Genomic DNA, 17,508 nt, shown 5'->3' with positions numbered 1-17,508 from the left:
GTCACATACAGTTTGCCATAAATTAAATCCTACATAATTAAATTAGTTAGTAAGAAAAGTTAATCCGGAAAAATAGATAACTCTGAAACCTTAACTATCTTCTCCATATTTTTTCCAAAGTATTTACTTGCCTTTCTTCAATATTTTTGATATTGTTTAATGTCTTTTATATTGTATCCCAACGCTATTTTCTGTCTGTCTAACCAATCCTATCAAACGCTATTGTTGCTTAATCCATCAATCCTCGTGGGATCGACCCTTACTCACGTAAGGTATTACTTGGTACAACCCGGTGCACTTGCCGGTTAGTAAGTGTGGTTGTAAATACCGCACCAACTCTCCACAAACCGCCCTAACTTTGCATGCAATGACTCACAACGGGATGTCCTTAGGCCGGCAAAAAAAACCCATGAATGTACGCGGTGACCCATGATAACTTCTTCCTATACAAATCCTTAACCCACTTGACTTCTCTGACCCCGCACTCCTCCACCATCGCCTCCCATTGCTTCTCAAACTCTTCAACTTCTATGTCAACCAACATACAACTTCTCAAAAGCATTGTGAACCGCGGCTTGCACACATTCACGGTTGCATTCCTCAGTAGGTGCCATGCACACAACCGATGATGTGCTTCAGGAAATACTTTTTGAATGGCTAAGCACATGGATCGATCCCCATTAGTTATTACCGCCTTAGGAGCTTTACCACCCATGCATTCCAAAAACTTTCTCAACACCCAAACATACGACACTTGAGATTCGCACGAGACCATGGCCGTGGCAAACACACATGTCTGGTTGTGGTGCTTGACCCCGGAAAACACAACAACTGGTAGATTGTACTTGTTTCGACCATACGTCGCATCAAAGGCAAGAACATCACCAAAGATCTTGTAATCATCTTGGCTACGCCTGTCGCTCCAGAAAAGGTCACACATATGTTGGTCTGGCCCAACTTCAAACCTCCAGAACATCTTTTCATCCCCCCTTACACATCTCTCAAAAAACCTTAGAGCCGCATTCACATCACCATTCCTTAAGGCACGTTGCCTCCTAACCTCATTATACATGTCTCTCTTTGTGAAAGGAACAAGGTTAAATCCACCTTCTTACGCAGCAATTGACTCATATATTTTTGGAATAGAAATCCCAACTTGCCTCAAGCTGTTCATATGGGCTAGATCGACATCAGAAATCTTCCAGTACGAAGGCAGGTACGGCACAAACTTTGCAGGTAGAAGATCGTGGTTATGATCATCTACAAAGCGTGAAACATACCAAATCCCGCTATCACCTTTTGGCTTTATCCTCATCTCCGCCAAACACCCACATCGCGTGACAACCTTGTGCTCCCGCTTTCGATCCTGCATCTCTAGCCATTTTTTGTTTCTGAAACCTTTTCTGTTGCATAAATACGTGTACCGAACTATTTCCCCCTTCTTATTTTTCAGTTTCTTTCCCTGCCTCATGGCAAAACCCTTCGCCCGGCTATATTGTTCATAGAAATGGGATGCCTCATCAGGGTTGTTGAATTTCATTTCCAATATCTCTGCGGCACTGTACATGACTGGTTCAGAGATGCCATTATCTTCTTCATCGCGATCCTCCAGCGGTTCTCCCTCCTTCTCTTCTGCTTCCATTCCAATATCCAGCGAGCTTTCCTGCAAAATGCAAGCACACCATGAAATCCCTTACTCTATTTCAACCACACGATAAACTTAAGTAAATACCAATTTAAATTTGTTGCAATAATTCTATCACTCTAATTCGATTATTTCTATCATATACAATGAAGAGAAAATGATTATTTCCAGTCGCACAAAAAAAAATTATTTTTTTCCCACACGCTCCTTATTAACTTATTACTAGTTACCAATCCTAATGATTGCATTTACATATATTAATAAAAAAATGTGATATAATATTTTCAATATTATATATTTATGTTTAATGATCTTTCTTTAAATGTCATCTACATATATTAATAAAAAAATGTGATATAATATTTTCAATATTATATATTTATGTTTAATGATCTTTCTTTAAATGTCATCGAATGATTATTCATCTATTGTATTTTAATGATAATAAAAGAAAAATTCTACACACAAATGGTGGTTCCATTATATGGTGTTTCATAGGCAATTATAACATAGAGATGGGCTACTAATGAGTACATGCAAATTAACACAAAAAATTATTCATACCAATGTGTCGCAAAGCCATTCACCACTTCCACCAAGGCCACCTACTGGCTCAACACCTCCAATCTCGAATTCCGACACTGTTCCGCTACATGACCCCATTTCGAACATCACTACCCCACGGCCATGCACCAAGTTGTCTCACTAAGAACCGCATTCAACAATACTAAACAAATCAAGCCAAAAGAGTGAAAATCACAAGAAAATTGTGGTCTAAATTACTAAATTCAAAGAGTGAAAATATTTTTTTACTTAAGTGGGTTCACACTTTTAACTAATATCTTGGAGACTCACTTGCATAGAATAATGCAGATTTATTTCATTTATACATTAATTTGTTTTCATCGTTAATGTTGATCACACAAGTAACTAACACTCTTGTAATATATTCCAACTCATAATTTTGAAATTACAACAATTTTTTATTTTACACACCAAACACCACCAAACAGTACATATGAATTTAGCCTGCAACAGGAACTTTCATAGTTATTCATAATTTATTTTAAATACTGATATTATATGGTAAACATTAGTACACAAGAGGGATAAGATATAAGTTTTCATTCAGCTGTGAACTGGTATTGACTTGATTAACGAACTAAAATCACCAATTTTTTAGAATTCTAAGTCATATATCCAAAGAAGAGTCTTAAACTATAGTTACGAGAAATAATTTACCTGAATTCATATAAACAAAACTGAACATGAGTGATTATGATATTCCTAAAACATATATCAACTGTATTTTAGTGACATATGACTATTTCTAATTCCTCATACAAAATCCATAAAAGATAAAGGAAAAAAAAACCATTACAGCTTCAAATTAAAGTACTCAAAATCTAAGTACCCAAGCTTATCCACTTAATTGAACAATAGCAATATAGAGTTTTGGAACATTTATTTTCATGAGTATAAACAAATTTGCTATAACTTTCCAAAGAGACAATAATAGAGGAAATGAGAGAAAGGGAAGCAGGGCATATATAGAATTTTAATTGGAATGTCACTATACGGCATTCCACAATAATCAATTTGTGTTCAACCCACTTTTATTTGTTTGTATCTTTCATATACAACTTGAGTATAACAATGTTGATCTTTTTATTTGCTTCTCTATACAAGCAAATATATAATAAAGAAGGGCTGAATATGACATTTATGCTGGACCACTTATATTGTGATGCTTACTACTAAGTACTCAGTACTCATAAACATATACATATTTATCCAAATGGCATTAGTAGCAACAGCAAGCTTGCTACAGGCTAGGCTATGGAGTCGAAGTCACTCCAATTCATGGGATACAACCCACACTCCAACAACAAATAACGATAATTATCAATACCAAATTTTCTCACCTCTTATGGAAGCAACAACAACATGCTGGCTTATCCTTCGCCACCGACGACACACACCTCCGTCGTGTTATGGCAACCGGCAACTCCACCCCCAACTCTTTCTCAGATGCTTTTTCACAACACTAACACCACTTTTCCTGCCTCCTGCCCTACCAATTACAACCCTTTTACCTCCAACAATAATTCCGGGCCGACGCACACCTCTGTCGTGTTGAGGCAACGACCCACGCCACCACCCCCAGGTCCTTCTCAGAGTCTTCCACTGACAATAGTTTTCCAGCCTCCTTTTCTGCTTAATACAACTCTTGGACCTCTAACAATAACTCTGGGCCACAACTAAATGGCTCAGGCCCATGCCCTCCATCATTTATTACAAAAACGACTTTAATAAAATAGGAATTCATCAACAGCCTAGAACTGATTATTCTTGTCAATTGATTAAGAGATATAGGGTTATTTTTGCCATTTCATCCTTTACTACATGACAAAATTCAGCAACTTACCTTTTCATGTCCTGAATACCGTGTTCCGATACTTTTGTCCAGAACACTAGATAATTTTTCTATAATATAGAAAAATTATCACGTGTTCTGTTATACTAGCATGGAACATCATGTTCTTTTGTACTGTCCGGTTTCCATTATATATTTATCTTGTAGTGAAGAATTTAAAGATAATTTTATCCCTCAAAGTAAAACTAAAATGACCCATTTGTCAATGGTTGAGTTTCTAAACTCCTGGCTTGGCTACCAATAGAGTGTGAACCAATTTGTTCCACTAAGAATTAAATATTTACGCCATTCTTAAAATACACACCATTAGTAACATATTCTAGCATATTTAGTTTTATATTTATTAACAAATCATTTAGTTTTTTAATAAAAAATTATAAACATATTCACTAGCTACCTTGGTAAAAATAATATTATATAAAATAAGCAAATAATATATATCAAAATGAAATTTATTTTTTAAATATTAACATTACAATTTAAAATATTTAGCTCTTCTTGCTAATTTTTTTTCAAAATCAATTCTTATACTTTTAATTTGTCTTTTGAAAAGCTTAAAAATACAACTCTGACAACATTCTCATTCAAATCTTTTAAAATACTTGTTGGACATCTAATTTTCTAAAAACAAAAATTCGTACTAAGAATATACATCTAATAGATTTAATGACAAAGAAAGAATATTTATTTTTTTAATGGCTTCACTAAGTCTAATCCATAGATTTTGAATTGATTTCAATCGATATATTTTAAATTTTAGTTTTTACGAAAAAAATTTTAGTTCGTAATATAAAAATTTAAATTTAGTTTTCTAATAATATTAGATTTTTCTTATTCTGTTGCCCTATGTATCTAAAGAAAATACATTTGACTGTTTTAATATTAAAAAATTATAATTACAAAATTATCGTAAATCAAAAGTCATTATATATACGTTCTCTTTTATAATTTATATATAGATAATAATATTATTATTCAAAAATTTTATTACTCTACCATGATTTATTAAGAATATTATACTATATTTTAATACGTAAATTGTGGTAAGATAATTGTTTTATAAAAACACAAATAACACAATATCTTATCACTGTTTACTTATAAATTCAATAGTATTCTTTAACACAAATAATAACAGGATAGTGAATTTTTAAAATTGTATATAAAAGCTCACTAAATATGATTTGCTAAAAAAATTATCGCTAAACATGATTCATGTCCATCAAGAATTTCAATAATTTTTCCACCATCACATACTAATAAATTTTATTTTTTTAATACATAATTAAATTTAAATTACTAAAAATGACATTTTTAAATTTTTTAACACTGGCATTCTATGTACATACATTTGGTCATTTTTTCAAAAAGAAATTAACTACCAGTTTAGTCTTCACACAACTAAAGCTGTGTTCGCTTCTTTTTTATGTGTGTTTCGCTTTCTTACGATTCGGGTGCAACGCGAGTTCTGATTGTTTTGTTTAACTTTTTCTTCAAGACTTCTATTAAATTTCTTTTCATATATACCTATGTATGTAATCTTATTTTTAGAAGTCGTAATACTTCACCATTTTTTATTTACGAGCTTAAGCATAAAACACTACATATTAACTAAAGGAAACCGAAATCATGCATTGGCCGATTTTTGTAGCGACCCTCAATTTTAAAAATATAAATATAAATAAGTTATCATTTATTTTATAAAATTAGAATTCCTTATTTTTAGAAAATTATTTTTATTATCAGTAATGGAACTAATTTTATAATAATTTGAATTTAATCAAATCCATATTATTATTATTATTATTATTAGATACAATTGTCATGAGTATTATATGTATTATGAGTTTATATAGTTTTAAATCCTAGTATTATGTATTCATTATTGTTATTATATTCACTAAGTTATTATTATTATTATTATTACTATTATTACGTTGTTTATTATTATTATTATTATTATTACTATTATTAATTATAAAGGATGAAAATCAAAGGCGGTTTATATTTTGGATTAAGTTATATATATATATATATATATATATATATATATATATATATATATATATATATATATATATATATATATATTATCACTATCATTATGCATATATACATACATATAAATATATAATAATAATAAAGAAAGCCAAGGCGACTTATAAGCCTTCATAAGTCATACGTGTGTATATATATATATATGAACATCGTAAGAAAGAAAAAAAAAGAGAGAGAAAGAATAGCGTAACGAAGAGAAAAAAAGAAATAACATAAATCCCTTTGAACTTCTGGCTTCGATTTCTTGCAATTCGTAACTCCAATAAAAAATCTAATCTGGTAAAATTATTTGTATCCTCCTCCTCTACACGTTGGCACCACTTTTGATCGGTGAAAGTTGACGGTGATGTAGCTCCTTTATCTCTTGGGTTTGGCCAACGGGAGTTTTAGGAGGCACAGACGATTTTGGACGTTTTCTTCTTCGATAGCTCAGTCAAAAAGCTTCTCCGGAGCTTTGAATATTTTGATTCCGTACAAAGGTATGGTTTTGGTTTCTCGTAGTTAATATTTAATGTCACGTGAAAACTTACGCTAGAAGACCTTAAGATAGGAATGAACTGAAAGAATAATTGATGGATTGTGTATATGGTATAAAATGTGTGGTTTAGCTGTTGTCAATAATTTGCTGTTGAAATTGGTTGATTTTGGAAAAAGATTTAATATTGATATTTGTTTGATTTTGAAATAATTTGTTATTGGAAGTGATTTGAAGGGCTGAGAGGTGTTTGATTTGATAGTTGGGACCCTTAAAGGGTGGCAGAAATTTGAGTCTTAGAGGAGGTATTGCCAAAGTTTCTATAAGAATTAGAGTTTTGATTTGAGGTGTTATTCTAAAAAGGAAAGAGATTATTATGTGGCTTGTGTATCTGAGACTATTTGTTGACCCTCTGTCGCAAGATGTGACCGGACACTTTAATTCCCCGGATTCCCCCATGGGCATGCATATATATATATATATATATATATATATATATATATATATATATATATATATATATTTGAACTTGGAGTTCGTCTCCATGGAATACTATATTATTGAGCTTGGAGTGTGACTCTATGGAATATTATATTTGAGCTTGGAGTTTAACTCCATGGAATATTATTGAGCTTGGGGATGCGCGCACAGAGAGACTGTCCAATGGTTAACTACCAGGACATGTCGGGTTGGCTGTATAACCGACAGATGAGACTCGTCAGCCATAGGACAGACATACATCATATGCATTTGTTTGTTTGCTTGAGTGTGCATTGTTTTGGTTTGCTTAACTGTTTAATTCTGCTTATCCGCTACTTGTTTTACTTGCTGTAAATGCTTCTCTATCTGTGTTTTCCTTGCTTGAACTGTATGTGTATATTTTCTGAGAAATCCCTCTTGACGAAGGTGTGAGGGGAGAGGGTTGTTCCACCAGTGATTCAGAGGATTTGAAGAGACAGAATGTGAAGTATTCCGTTAAAGTTAGATTCAGGACTTGAATACCTTAGACAACTTACCTAATTTCTGGTTTAGTTGAATTCTTAAGCTGAAATTTGAGTGTCGAAGTTCTAGGAATGCCTCTGGCTCTCCCGAGACCTTTTATATTAACTATGCGGGCACCTTTACCATACTGAGAACCTCCAGTTCTCATTCCATACTATGTTGTTATTTTTCAAATGCAGGTCGAAAGGTATCTCATTAGGTGTCTGGACACCTAAAGCGAAGTGGTTACTGTGTTATTTTGTTGTGCAGTGATGTATATACACGTAGTTAGCTTCCTCTCCACATAACTTATTCTTTTTTATCCTCTTAGAGGTTTATGGAGAGGCAGGATTTTGTTTATGTACGTCTTGGGTTTTGGATATATATATATATATATTCTCCGGTCAGCCTTGACTTCGCGGACTGAGTTAGGAGCTTGTTATTTTGTACCTTTGGCTTTCTATTCCTACTTTTATTACCTTACATTTGATAGTTATAGTTTTCCTCACACGCAAGTTATTCCGTTTTCGGAGCGTGGCACTTTTCATTTTGCGATTTTGTTTTACCCATTTTTCAAGGCTCATAGTCTATTATATTCTTTCTACTATTATAAGTACGTATTTTAATTTTTAGAAGTCGTAATACCTCGCCACCTCTATTTTATGACTTATGCGTAAAGTTTTGGGTGGTAGGGTGTTACATTATGGTATCAGAGCAGTTTGTTCCTGTAGAGCCTGAGGGATGGACTGATTATGCTTCTGGGCATACTCTGGGCGTGTGTATGTGCTATTAGGATATCTGATTGATATATGTGGCATAAATATTTATGAGCATGCATCTGGAACTTAAAGCATTAAACTTGCGATATTGAGACTGATCAACTTAATATCACTTGTTTGGTGTGAACAGGGACCAAATGTCGTCTCGTGGATCCGAACGAGGTATTCAGAGAGGAAATCCCGTGGTTGAACCAATGCAAGGACGTCGAGGTGGAAACCCTAGTGCTAGTACAAGTAACGTAAGTCGATACTATAGGTCTATGACCCTTACTGACTTCCTCAAGAGTGGTCCACCCCGGTTTAATGGAAACACCAATGCCCTGGAGGCTGATCAGTGGTTTTGAGAAGTGGAGAGCTTTTTGTACACTCAGCATGTTTCTGAAGTACATTCAGTGGAGATAGTGACTCATATGTTGGAGGGAGATGCTCAGGATTGGTGGCAAGAGTTGTGTCATAACTTGCAGGTGGAGTTAACGGATATCACTTGGAATAGATTCAAGATAGAGTTTTATGGGAGATATTTCTTGCATGCGTTTTGCACTGCAAAGGAATTGAAATTAATGCAGATGAAGCAAAATGATATGTTCGTTGCTGACTATACTCGTGAATTCGACAACCTGTGCCGTTTCTCAAAAACTTGTCAAAGAAATCCAGCCGATTATGAGGAATGGAAGTGTGCTCAGTATGAGAAAGGACTAAGGAGTGATATCTTTAATTACGTGTATCCACAAAAGCTAACAAATTTCACTGAGTTGGTTAAGAAGAGCCAGCTCGCAGAGGATTGCTCCATGAAGTGGACACTGCTACAGGAAGGCTTTGGTGAGACTACTCCAGAGGAGCCGCGCAGGTACGGACTGGGAATGTGCTTTCGATGTGGAGCACCGGGACACATGTCTAGAGATTGTTCGCGTGGGAGAGCTGCAGATGCGAGTTGGCCACGACAGGATCGAGGTAAATATGATACAAAATGCGTAGGACAGATTTGTTCTGTGTAGAGCTAGGACCTCGCTTTTGTTTAGGTTACGTAACCGGATATGGAAGTTTAGGACTGGAAAGACTGGACGTAGTTTTGGACTTGAATACGGACTAGAAATTTAGGCCGATAGAAATATCTCTTTGATAACCAGTTAGGTGTCGAGAGAAAAAGTAAGTTGTGATAGATTTAGTGTCAGAGGTTGAACCAGTTTCGATAGTATTACATATGATGACACCCACTACAAAAAAAATGGTTAAAATGGCGGTTTTTTAAGGTAATTACGGCGGTTACAACCGCCATTATTGCCAAAAATGGCGCCTCCAAAAAACGCCGGAATTCTGGGCGCCATTCTGGTTATTACGGCGGTTTTCAGAAAACCGCCGTAATAACCAGTGGATAATACGGCGGTTTTTAACCGCCATTTTAACCAAATAAAACGGCGGTTTTGTTGTTTAAAATTGCGGTTTGTAACCGCCATTTTTACCTGGGTTTAATGGCATCCTCCTCATTTAAAATGACGGTTTATAACCGCCGTTTTTACCTGGGTTTAATGGCATCCTCCTCATTTAAAATGGCATTTGTAACCGCCGTTTTTACCTGGGTTTAATGGCATCCTCCTCATTTAAAATGGCATTTGTAACCGCCGTTTGTAACCGCCGTTTTTACCTGGATTTAATGGCATCCTTCTCATTAAAAATGGCGTTTATAACCGCCGTTTTTACCTGTATTTAATGGCATCCTTTTCGTTTAAAATGTCATTTTTTAACTGCCGTTTTTACCGGTTAAAAATGATATTTTTTATCTTTTAAAAATGCAGTTTTTACTATTATTTTTATCTTGCTAAATAAATAATTTTTTTATTAAAATTCCACAATAACAAAATCATAATCCATAGACAAAATATTATATAACTCAAAGTATTAAACATAATATATGATTTTTTAGTATTACAAATAAAAAATAATAACTCTTATACAAAGTATCAAACTAAGAAATATTGTTAGTTCTATTACATTGGGAGTGATGCTCAACAAATTTGCTACAGATCATTCCAACATTTTCATTGTTCATGTCCGTGTAAATAAATATTACATGCAAAAGAAAATTGAACGTTAGAAATAAATAGTTGCTCAAATAAATAGCAAACTGCCAGCATTTTGAAGAATTAAAAACTACACCAACAGTCTCACAAGAGGGACTAGATATTAAAAAATTTATCCATATATATATTCTAAAGGTAAGAAAATTATTCTTGTATGCACATTTTGATTTTTTTAGTCAACTCATCATCATCCTCAAGATTTCTATCTAGACCTCCATTTGCATCTCGTCTCCTTTTTGCAGAATTAGCACTGCCATTGCTGCTTTTATCCAACTTGTAATACTCATTAATAGTATTTTCAATGGTTTCCAGTATTTGATCACCATAATTGCTTACCTTGGCCCTATGTTAAACAGAAACATCTGTGAATGCCGACTCAATTAACCAGTACATTTGATTAATTCGTAGAATGAACTTACTTGCTCATGCCATTGAGTTCAAGGAGTTTTTCCTTTGTTCTTGGTACTTTCTTGCTCATCAGCTGCAACAGAGAATTACTATATAACAGAAACAGCAGCTCATCAGATGCGTAGCATTCAAAGACAAAATTTCAATTAAATTAAACTATTCATAATCCATTACTGCACAAGATTAAATGAGCTCTATACAGAGAACTTGTGTAACTAACCAGAATACGTGGTGAGCTAAGACATTATCTCCAGATTCACCAAGAATAGTTGCTCGCAGCAACCGCAGTGCTGAGTATAACTTTGCTGAAAGATTCTGAAATAAAGTTCTATCAAAGACAATTCAAGACAGATTAGAAAATTGAACAAAGTTGTGATTTTGAAAGTGTATGAAATAGTTTATAAGTTACACCTTGATGAGATGTTTAATTATGAACTAGTAAATTAATTATTTTTATTTTTACGAGTCTATAAAATAAACTTAAAAAACACTTGTGTGTGTACTCTTAACAAATATGTTCTAAAATTTTATTTTCATCCAAATTTTAATTATATTATTAAATTTCTTGAATATATGATTATTTTTATATTAAAAATATATAAAACACATCTATTATGCAACAATCCGTAAAAATAATAATAATAATAATAATAATAATAATAATAATAATAATTACCATTATTTATCTTAAGAAAAAATAATAACAAAGGGCTGGGTTATTCATGGTTTGCAAAGATTTGGTTTTCATAACCATAAGTCAATCAAACTCAGAATAGTCACACACAATATGAATCCAATAAAGAAAATCTATTCATCACCATTGCATATTCCAAAAAGGACCAAAATGAAAGAAATTATTCACCGTATGATTTTCCACTTTGATTGGTGAATAAGCCATGAATTCAGATCATTGTCTCTCAAATAGGAAACACATCTCCCATTTTTTAATAATTAATTAATATTATTACAACATTATTAAAACCTCATTTATTTTTTTATTAATTTTTTTATAACCCTCCAATTTCCATTCACTAGTCATATCAATTCAATCCCAACCACTCCAATTCCCTTTCACTGCTTCCATACTCTTTCATTCTCAGACACAATAAACTTTCTTCATTCATAGCTACTGTGTTACTTACATCAAACACATTGGTCAAATAATTAAAGCCCTCTCTTCCACCCTAGAGTAGTAGTAAAGAAAACCCTTCACTATATTTTCACTGATCATGGCTCCACCTGCATGTAGATCCTACTCTCTACTACTACATGGACTCATCAAATTTCTCACTGTGCTTTTCATGTTTTCCCTCTGCATTCTACCTCCCAAATCAGGTAAAAAAAAATTATTCCGTCAACTGTTCCTATTCCGTTAGAAATACAAGAAGATAAAGCAAGTAAATTCATATATAAATGAATTCTTCAGATTGATCATAAAGCTAGGAGCAGTCAGACAATTATGTCCCAATGATGAAGACAAGAGTAAGGATATGAATATTACCTATCTCTATAACTTTGTTCTTTGATGCATTCTTCAAAGTAGATAAGGCCACTTTTCCTGTATAAGATTTAGTACTCAAGTGATACCCCTAAAATGCTTTTATACAAGCATAAAGCACCTGAATCCTTGTTAGATGCAGTAAATCAAACATGTATATAACAAAGCATATAAATATCTCACATAAAAAATTTTTAATTGTAGGATTTATCTTCTTCATCAGGTCTTCCAAAATGGAAGAATCCCATGGATTAATGCCAATGTTTCCCAACTCTGTGGATCCCTTATAATCAATCTGAAATTAAAAAATAAAATGAAATATATACAAAAGAATTCTTAAACTGTAAATACAGTCAGTGTTAGTAAATCTCAATTCAGGAGACACAACATTGAGGAAATATGTCAATCTTGAGGAAATATGTCAATGTGAGAAATAAAATAAATAAATAATGTGTTTTGCAAAGGCAGTGTTTGATTCATCTACTACTTGAACAAACCTTTGGCTAATTGGGAAGCAATAAATTACCTACCAACAATCACAAAGCACAAAGGCTATTCAATAAAAGAGTATAAGGAAGTTGGTGTTTTCTCTATTTTTATTTATCTTTCCTTTCCTACTAGTTTGGCTCATTTTGCCTAAAGGATTAACTTCTTTGTGAATAGGCATACCTTCTGCCTTTCAGCAGCCTTCCAAGTTTCAGATATTCTCTGGTGACATAATGCCTGTGCCTTCTTCAAGCACTCAATTGGCTCTGCATTCCTATTGAACATTGACCCAAATAACTAAAATTACAGTCAAGGCAACCCAACTTGAAGTATCAAAACAAACAAGTATTGAAGATTCGACTTAACACAGCACTGACCTGGAAATACCAAAAAGAAGTAACGTAAATCATTAAAAGAATAATCAAGTTGCCTCCATATTACCAACATAAAGAGAGAAAATTATTAATCAATTACATCAAAGACTAATTACTTATTCCAGAAATTCAATCATTAAACTTAATGATTAATGAGCAAGACACACAAAGAAAATACTAAAACTTCCAGAACCAAGTCTAGCAAATTCACCAACTAAGAACATGAGAATATGGAGAATAAGACTAATTAGTAAACAACAACTGCATCAAGAATGGTCCCCAAGCTCAAAAACCACAATCTGAATGACCAAAACCCAACAAACCAATTGCAAAGTAACATCACCTACCAAAGACAAGTTCAAATGTTCTGTAAAAAATAAAACTTAGCAAAAGATATGTGAAACCAGCTGGTAACAGCTTAGAAAAACAAATAAGAAGAAACCTTTACACGAGAAACAATAAGAAAGCGTTAACAGCACAGAAAACCAGCAATTCAATTATCACGTAGCAAATGAATTGTAAAAACAAAGTTGAAGATGGAATTAACGGAAATATATCGATGAAAGTAGAATCAGATCGAAAATATTACCCTAAGCGACCAGAATTCAAAAGAGAATAAGTTTCCAGATTTGGGAATCACTGAAGCCCCCCTCTAGTCTTCAAGACTAACGATCTATGAAAAAGAAAACCTACGGAATAGGAAGAAAGAAGATTACAGAGAGATAAAGCTATAATTAGTTTTATAAAATTGAAGAAAAATGTGATTAAGGAATTCTTCTATACCCCTTTTAATTCAATTTCAAATGCTTGCACCTGATATCAATACAAAATTAGTCATATAACTAGTCATATCAAAATCCTAGTAAACAACAGAGCCTAGAGTATACATGTTGTGAACAGCTCAATCAATCACTATATATATATATATATGAACGAGAACAAGGAAGAGATATAATTATTATTAATACCATTATCAAACAGCAGAAACAAAAGAAGAGTATGTGAAGAAATTATACTTTTAAATGTAGTTTACTTTTAATACCTATCAAACGCCAATAGAATGCTTCAACAAAAGACTCGATCGTGGAGCTGCAGAGAAACAAAAATCCCCAAAAATCAGCAACAAAAACAATTTTAAATTAATCTCCAAAGAAGGATTTACCATCGTGGCTTTCTCTTTCTCTCTTTCTGTAAATGAGCGATCTGACTATCTAGCTTTCACGGCCTCTCTGGTACCATGTTTTCGATTTTCTACAAACAAATAAAGAAGAGAGGTCAAACGGTGATAATAATTAATTAATTAATAATTATTAATTGTTGTGAATAAATAACGAGCATGGAAATTGGGAAATCAGGATTTGACGAAACTTCATGCACAGATTTATTGATCAACGATTTAAAATTACAATTTTAATTAGGGATTTTAAAAAATGACAATGATTAACCAACACAAGATATCGGTGAAAACGACGACGATTGCAAAAACTGCGCAACACAGTGAAAATTCAAACGAAAAGAAGAAGAAGAAGAAAAGTTGCACTAGTGGATTTGGATTGAGTTAGGTTGCATGGAGGTGAAGGATGAGAGAAATGGAGAAAGGAAACTGGGTGTGCAGTGTAGAGATCTATGAGTGGCTCACGCCTTGATCGAAATTCATGAGATTTTCATTTAAGCAAACCAAAAATCAGCAAAAACGAAGAAACCAAAACGAAGAAGCTCTCCGTGTAAAGAACTTGAGAGGGAGCTGCAGAGAAACAAATCAATAACTATTTCAGTTTAACTTGAGAAGGAGAGGTACCTAGAGAAATGGTAACCGGCGGAGAGAGGAGAAGCCAGAGAGGGAAGAACGGTGTTGTCGGAGGGCTTCTTTACACGGAGGAGACGAAGAAGAGAGAAGGGAGATCGAGAGTGCTGTCTGGATGTGTTTCGTTTAATGAGCTAGGGTTCCAGTTATTTTGTTTTATATACGTATGAAAATGGCGGTTCAAAAGCACAATAATCACCTGAACCGCCACCAAACACAAAGTTAATTATGGCAGCAACTAACAATGCCATAATAACCGGGTATTACGGCGGTTCTTTAAAACCGCCGTAATATTAATGCCATTTTAAACTCTTTTTTTTGTGACCATTAGAATCAGCAGAACTTAGGAGCTAGATGAAGCGAGTATTAGAAGCGATAAACCCGTCGTTCTAATACCAACCTGCCTTATAACCTTTCTGCATCGAATCTATCTTGTATCTTTCGCTTTGCGCAGACTTTTAAGCTATAAGAATATCCTGGATTTGCAAACTAAGCATGTCAAATCTTTCTGTTTTTCTTTGACATGTTTAAGAAGGGAAGTTACGTTAGTATGAATCTTTTCTATTTTATATCAATTTTCGAGGGCGAAAATTTTTGTAAGGTGGGTAAAATGTAGCGACCCTCAATTTTAAAAATATAAATATAAATAATTTATAATTTATTTTATAAAATTAGAATTCTTTATTTTTATAAAATTATTTTTATTATCAGTAATTGAACTAATTTTATAATAATTTGAATTTAATCAAATCCATATTATTATTATTATTATAAACATTAGATACAATTGTCATGAGTATTATATGTATTATGAGTTTATATAGTTTTAAACCCTAGTATTATGTATTTATTATTGTTATTATATTCACTACGTTGTTGTTATTATTATTATTATTATTATTATTATTATTATTATTATTACATGATCATCATTGCTATTGCTAGTATTATTATTACTATTATTAATTATAAAGGATGAAAATTAAAGACGGTTTATATTTTGGATTAAGTTACATATATATATATATTATCACTATCATTATGCATATATACATACATATAAATATATAATAATAATAATAAAGAAAGCCAAGGCAGCTTATAAGCCTTCATAAGTCATATGTATACATATATATACATATATATATATATATGAACATCGTAAGAAAGAAAAAAAAGAGAGAGAATAGCGTAACGAAGAGGAAAAAAGAAATAACGTAAATCCCTTCGAACTTCCGGCTTCGATTTCTTGCAATTCGTAACTCCAATCAAAAATCTAATCCGGTAAAAGTATTTGTATCCTCCTCCTCTACACGTTGGCACCACTTTTGGTCGGTGAAAGTTGACGGTGACGTAGCTCCTTTATCTCTTGGGTTTGGCCAACGGGAGTTTTAGGAGACACAGACGATTTTGGACGTTTTCTTCTTCGATAGCTCAGTCAGAAAGCTTCTCCGGAGCTTTGAATATTTTGATTCTGTACGAAGGTATGGTTTTGGTTTCTCGTAGTTAATGTTTAATGTCACATGAAAACTTAGCTAGAAGACCTTAAGATAGGAATGAACTGAAAGAATAATTGATGGATTGTGTATATGGTATAAAATGTGTGGTTTAGCTGTTGTCAATAATTTGCTGTTGAAATTGGTTGATTTTGGGAAAAAATTTAATATTGGTATTTGTTTGATTTTGAAATAATTTGTTACTGGAAGTGATTTGAAGGGCTGAGAGGTGTTTGATTTGATAGTTGGGACCCTTGAAGGGTGGCAGAAATTTGAGTCTTAGAAGAGGTATTGCCAAAGTTTCTATAAGAATTAGAGTTTTGATTTGAGGTGTTATTCTAAAAAGGAAAGAGATTATTATGTAGCTTGTGTATCTGAGACTATTTGTTGACCCTCTGTCGCAAGATGTGACCAGGCACTTTAACTCCTCGGATTCCCCCATGGGCATGCATATATATATAAATATTAAATATTATATTTGAGCTTGGAGTGTGACTCCATGAAATATTATATTTGAGCTTGGAGTTTAACTCCATGGAATATTATTGAGCTTGGGGATGCTCTCACAGAGAGACTGTCCAATGGTTAACTACCAGGACATGTCAGGTTGGCTGTATAACCGACAGATGAGACTCATCAGCCATAGGACAGACATACATCATATGCATTTGTTTGTTTGCTTAAGTGTGCATTGTTTTAGTTTGCTTAACTGTTTAATTCTGCTTATCCGCTACTTGTTCTACTTGCTGTAAATGCTTCTCTATCTGTGTTTTCCTTGCTTGAACTGTATGTGTATGTTTTCTGAGAAATCCCTCTTGACGAAGGTGTGAGGGGAGAGGGTTGTTCCACCAGTGATTCAGAGGATTTGAGGAGACAGAATGTGAAGTATTCGGTTAAAGTTAGATTCAGGACTTGAATACCTTAGACAACTTACCTAATTTCTGGTTTAGTTGAATTCTTAAGCTGAAATCTGAGTGTCGAAGTTCTAG

At 33.3% G+C, this 17,508-nt stretch overlaps 3 protein-coding genes across 32 annotated transcripts; all 3 read right to left on the bottom strand.

The window, feature by feature from the left end:
- Positions 1-83: 83 nt before the first annotated feature.
- On the bottom strand, positions 84-3,975 carry LOC112758947 (protein FAR1-RELATED SEQUENCE 5-like). Its single transcript, XM_025807741.3, has 3 exons — positions 3,571-3,975; positions 2,210-2,372; positions 84-1,663 (listed from the first exon to the last, which is right to left on the bottom strand). Exons 2-3 carry the CDS (start codon positions 2,315-2,317, stop codon positions 1,112-1,114), a joined length of 660 nt encoding a protein of 219 aa, XP_025663526.1. The 5' UTR covers positions 2,318-2,372; positions 3,571-3,975; the 3' UTR covers positions 84-1,111.
- On the bottom strand, positions 389-1,072 carry LOC140172858 (protein FAR-RED IMPAIRED RESPONSE 1-like). The gene has a single exon (XM_072220634.1). The coding sequence runs from the start codon at positions 1,070-1,072 to the stop codon at positions 389-391; it is 684 nt and encodes a 227-aa protein (XP_072076735.1).
- A 6,296-nt stretch (positions 3,976-10,271) lies between the features above and the next one.
- On the bottom strand, positions 10,272-15,272 carry LOC112754774 (ATP-dependent DNA helicase Q-like 4A). 30 transcript variants are annotated; one of them, XR_003178708.3, is made up of 11 exons: positions 15,018-15,272; positions 14,382-14,470; positions 14,262-14,308; positions 14,003-14,032; positions 13,809-13,908; positions 13,029-13,222; positions 12,543-12,654; positions 12,363-12,480; positions 11,082-11,189; positions 10,873-10,950; positions 10,272-10,796 (listed from the first exon to the last, which is right to left on the bottom strand). XR_003178708.3 is itself a non-coding variant. In XM_072221002.1 (11 exons), coding segments are annotated over exons 7-11 (444 nt in total). In that variant the 5' UTR covers positions 12,545-12,654; positions 13,029-13,222; positions 13,809-13,908; positions 14,003-14,032; positions 14,262-14,308; positions 14,382-14,470; positions 15,018-15,272; the 3' UTR covers positions 10,272-10,597. The 30 variants fall into 30 exon arrangements, 5 of the variants coding, with proteins under 5 accessions (XP_072077103.1, XP_072077104.1, XP_072077105.1 ...); XR_011874451.1 differs by having other exon boundaries at positions 11,082-11,176; XR_003178710.3 differs by having other exon boundaries at positions 12,363-12,458.
- Positions 15,273-17,508: the final 2,236 nt, after the last annotated feature.

This window comes from Arachis hypogaea, chromosome 16, assembly GCF_003086295.3.
Source record: "Arachis hypogaea cultivar Tifrunner chromosome 16, arahy.Tifrunner.gnm2.J5K5, whole genome shotgun sequence".
Lineage (NCBI taxonomy): Eukaryota > Viridiplantae > Streptophyta > Magnoliopsida > Fabales > Fabaceae > Arachis > Arachis hypogaea.
This window is presented reverse-complemented; position numbering and strand designations above follow the sequence as displayed.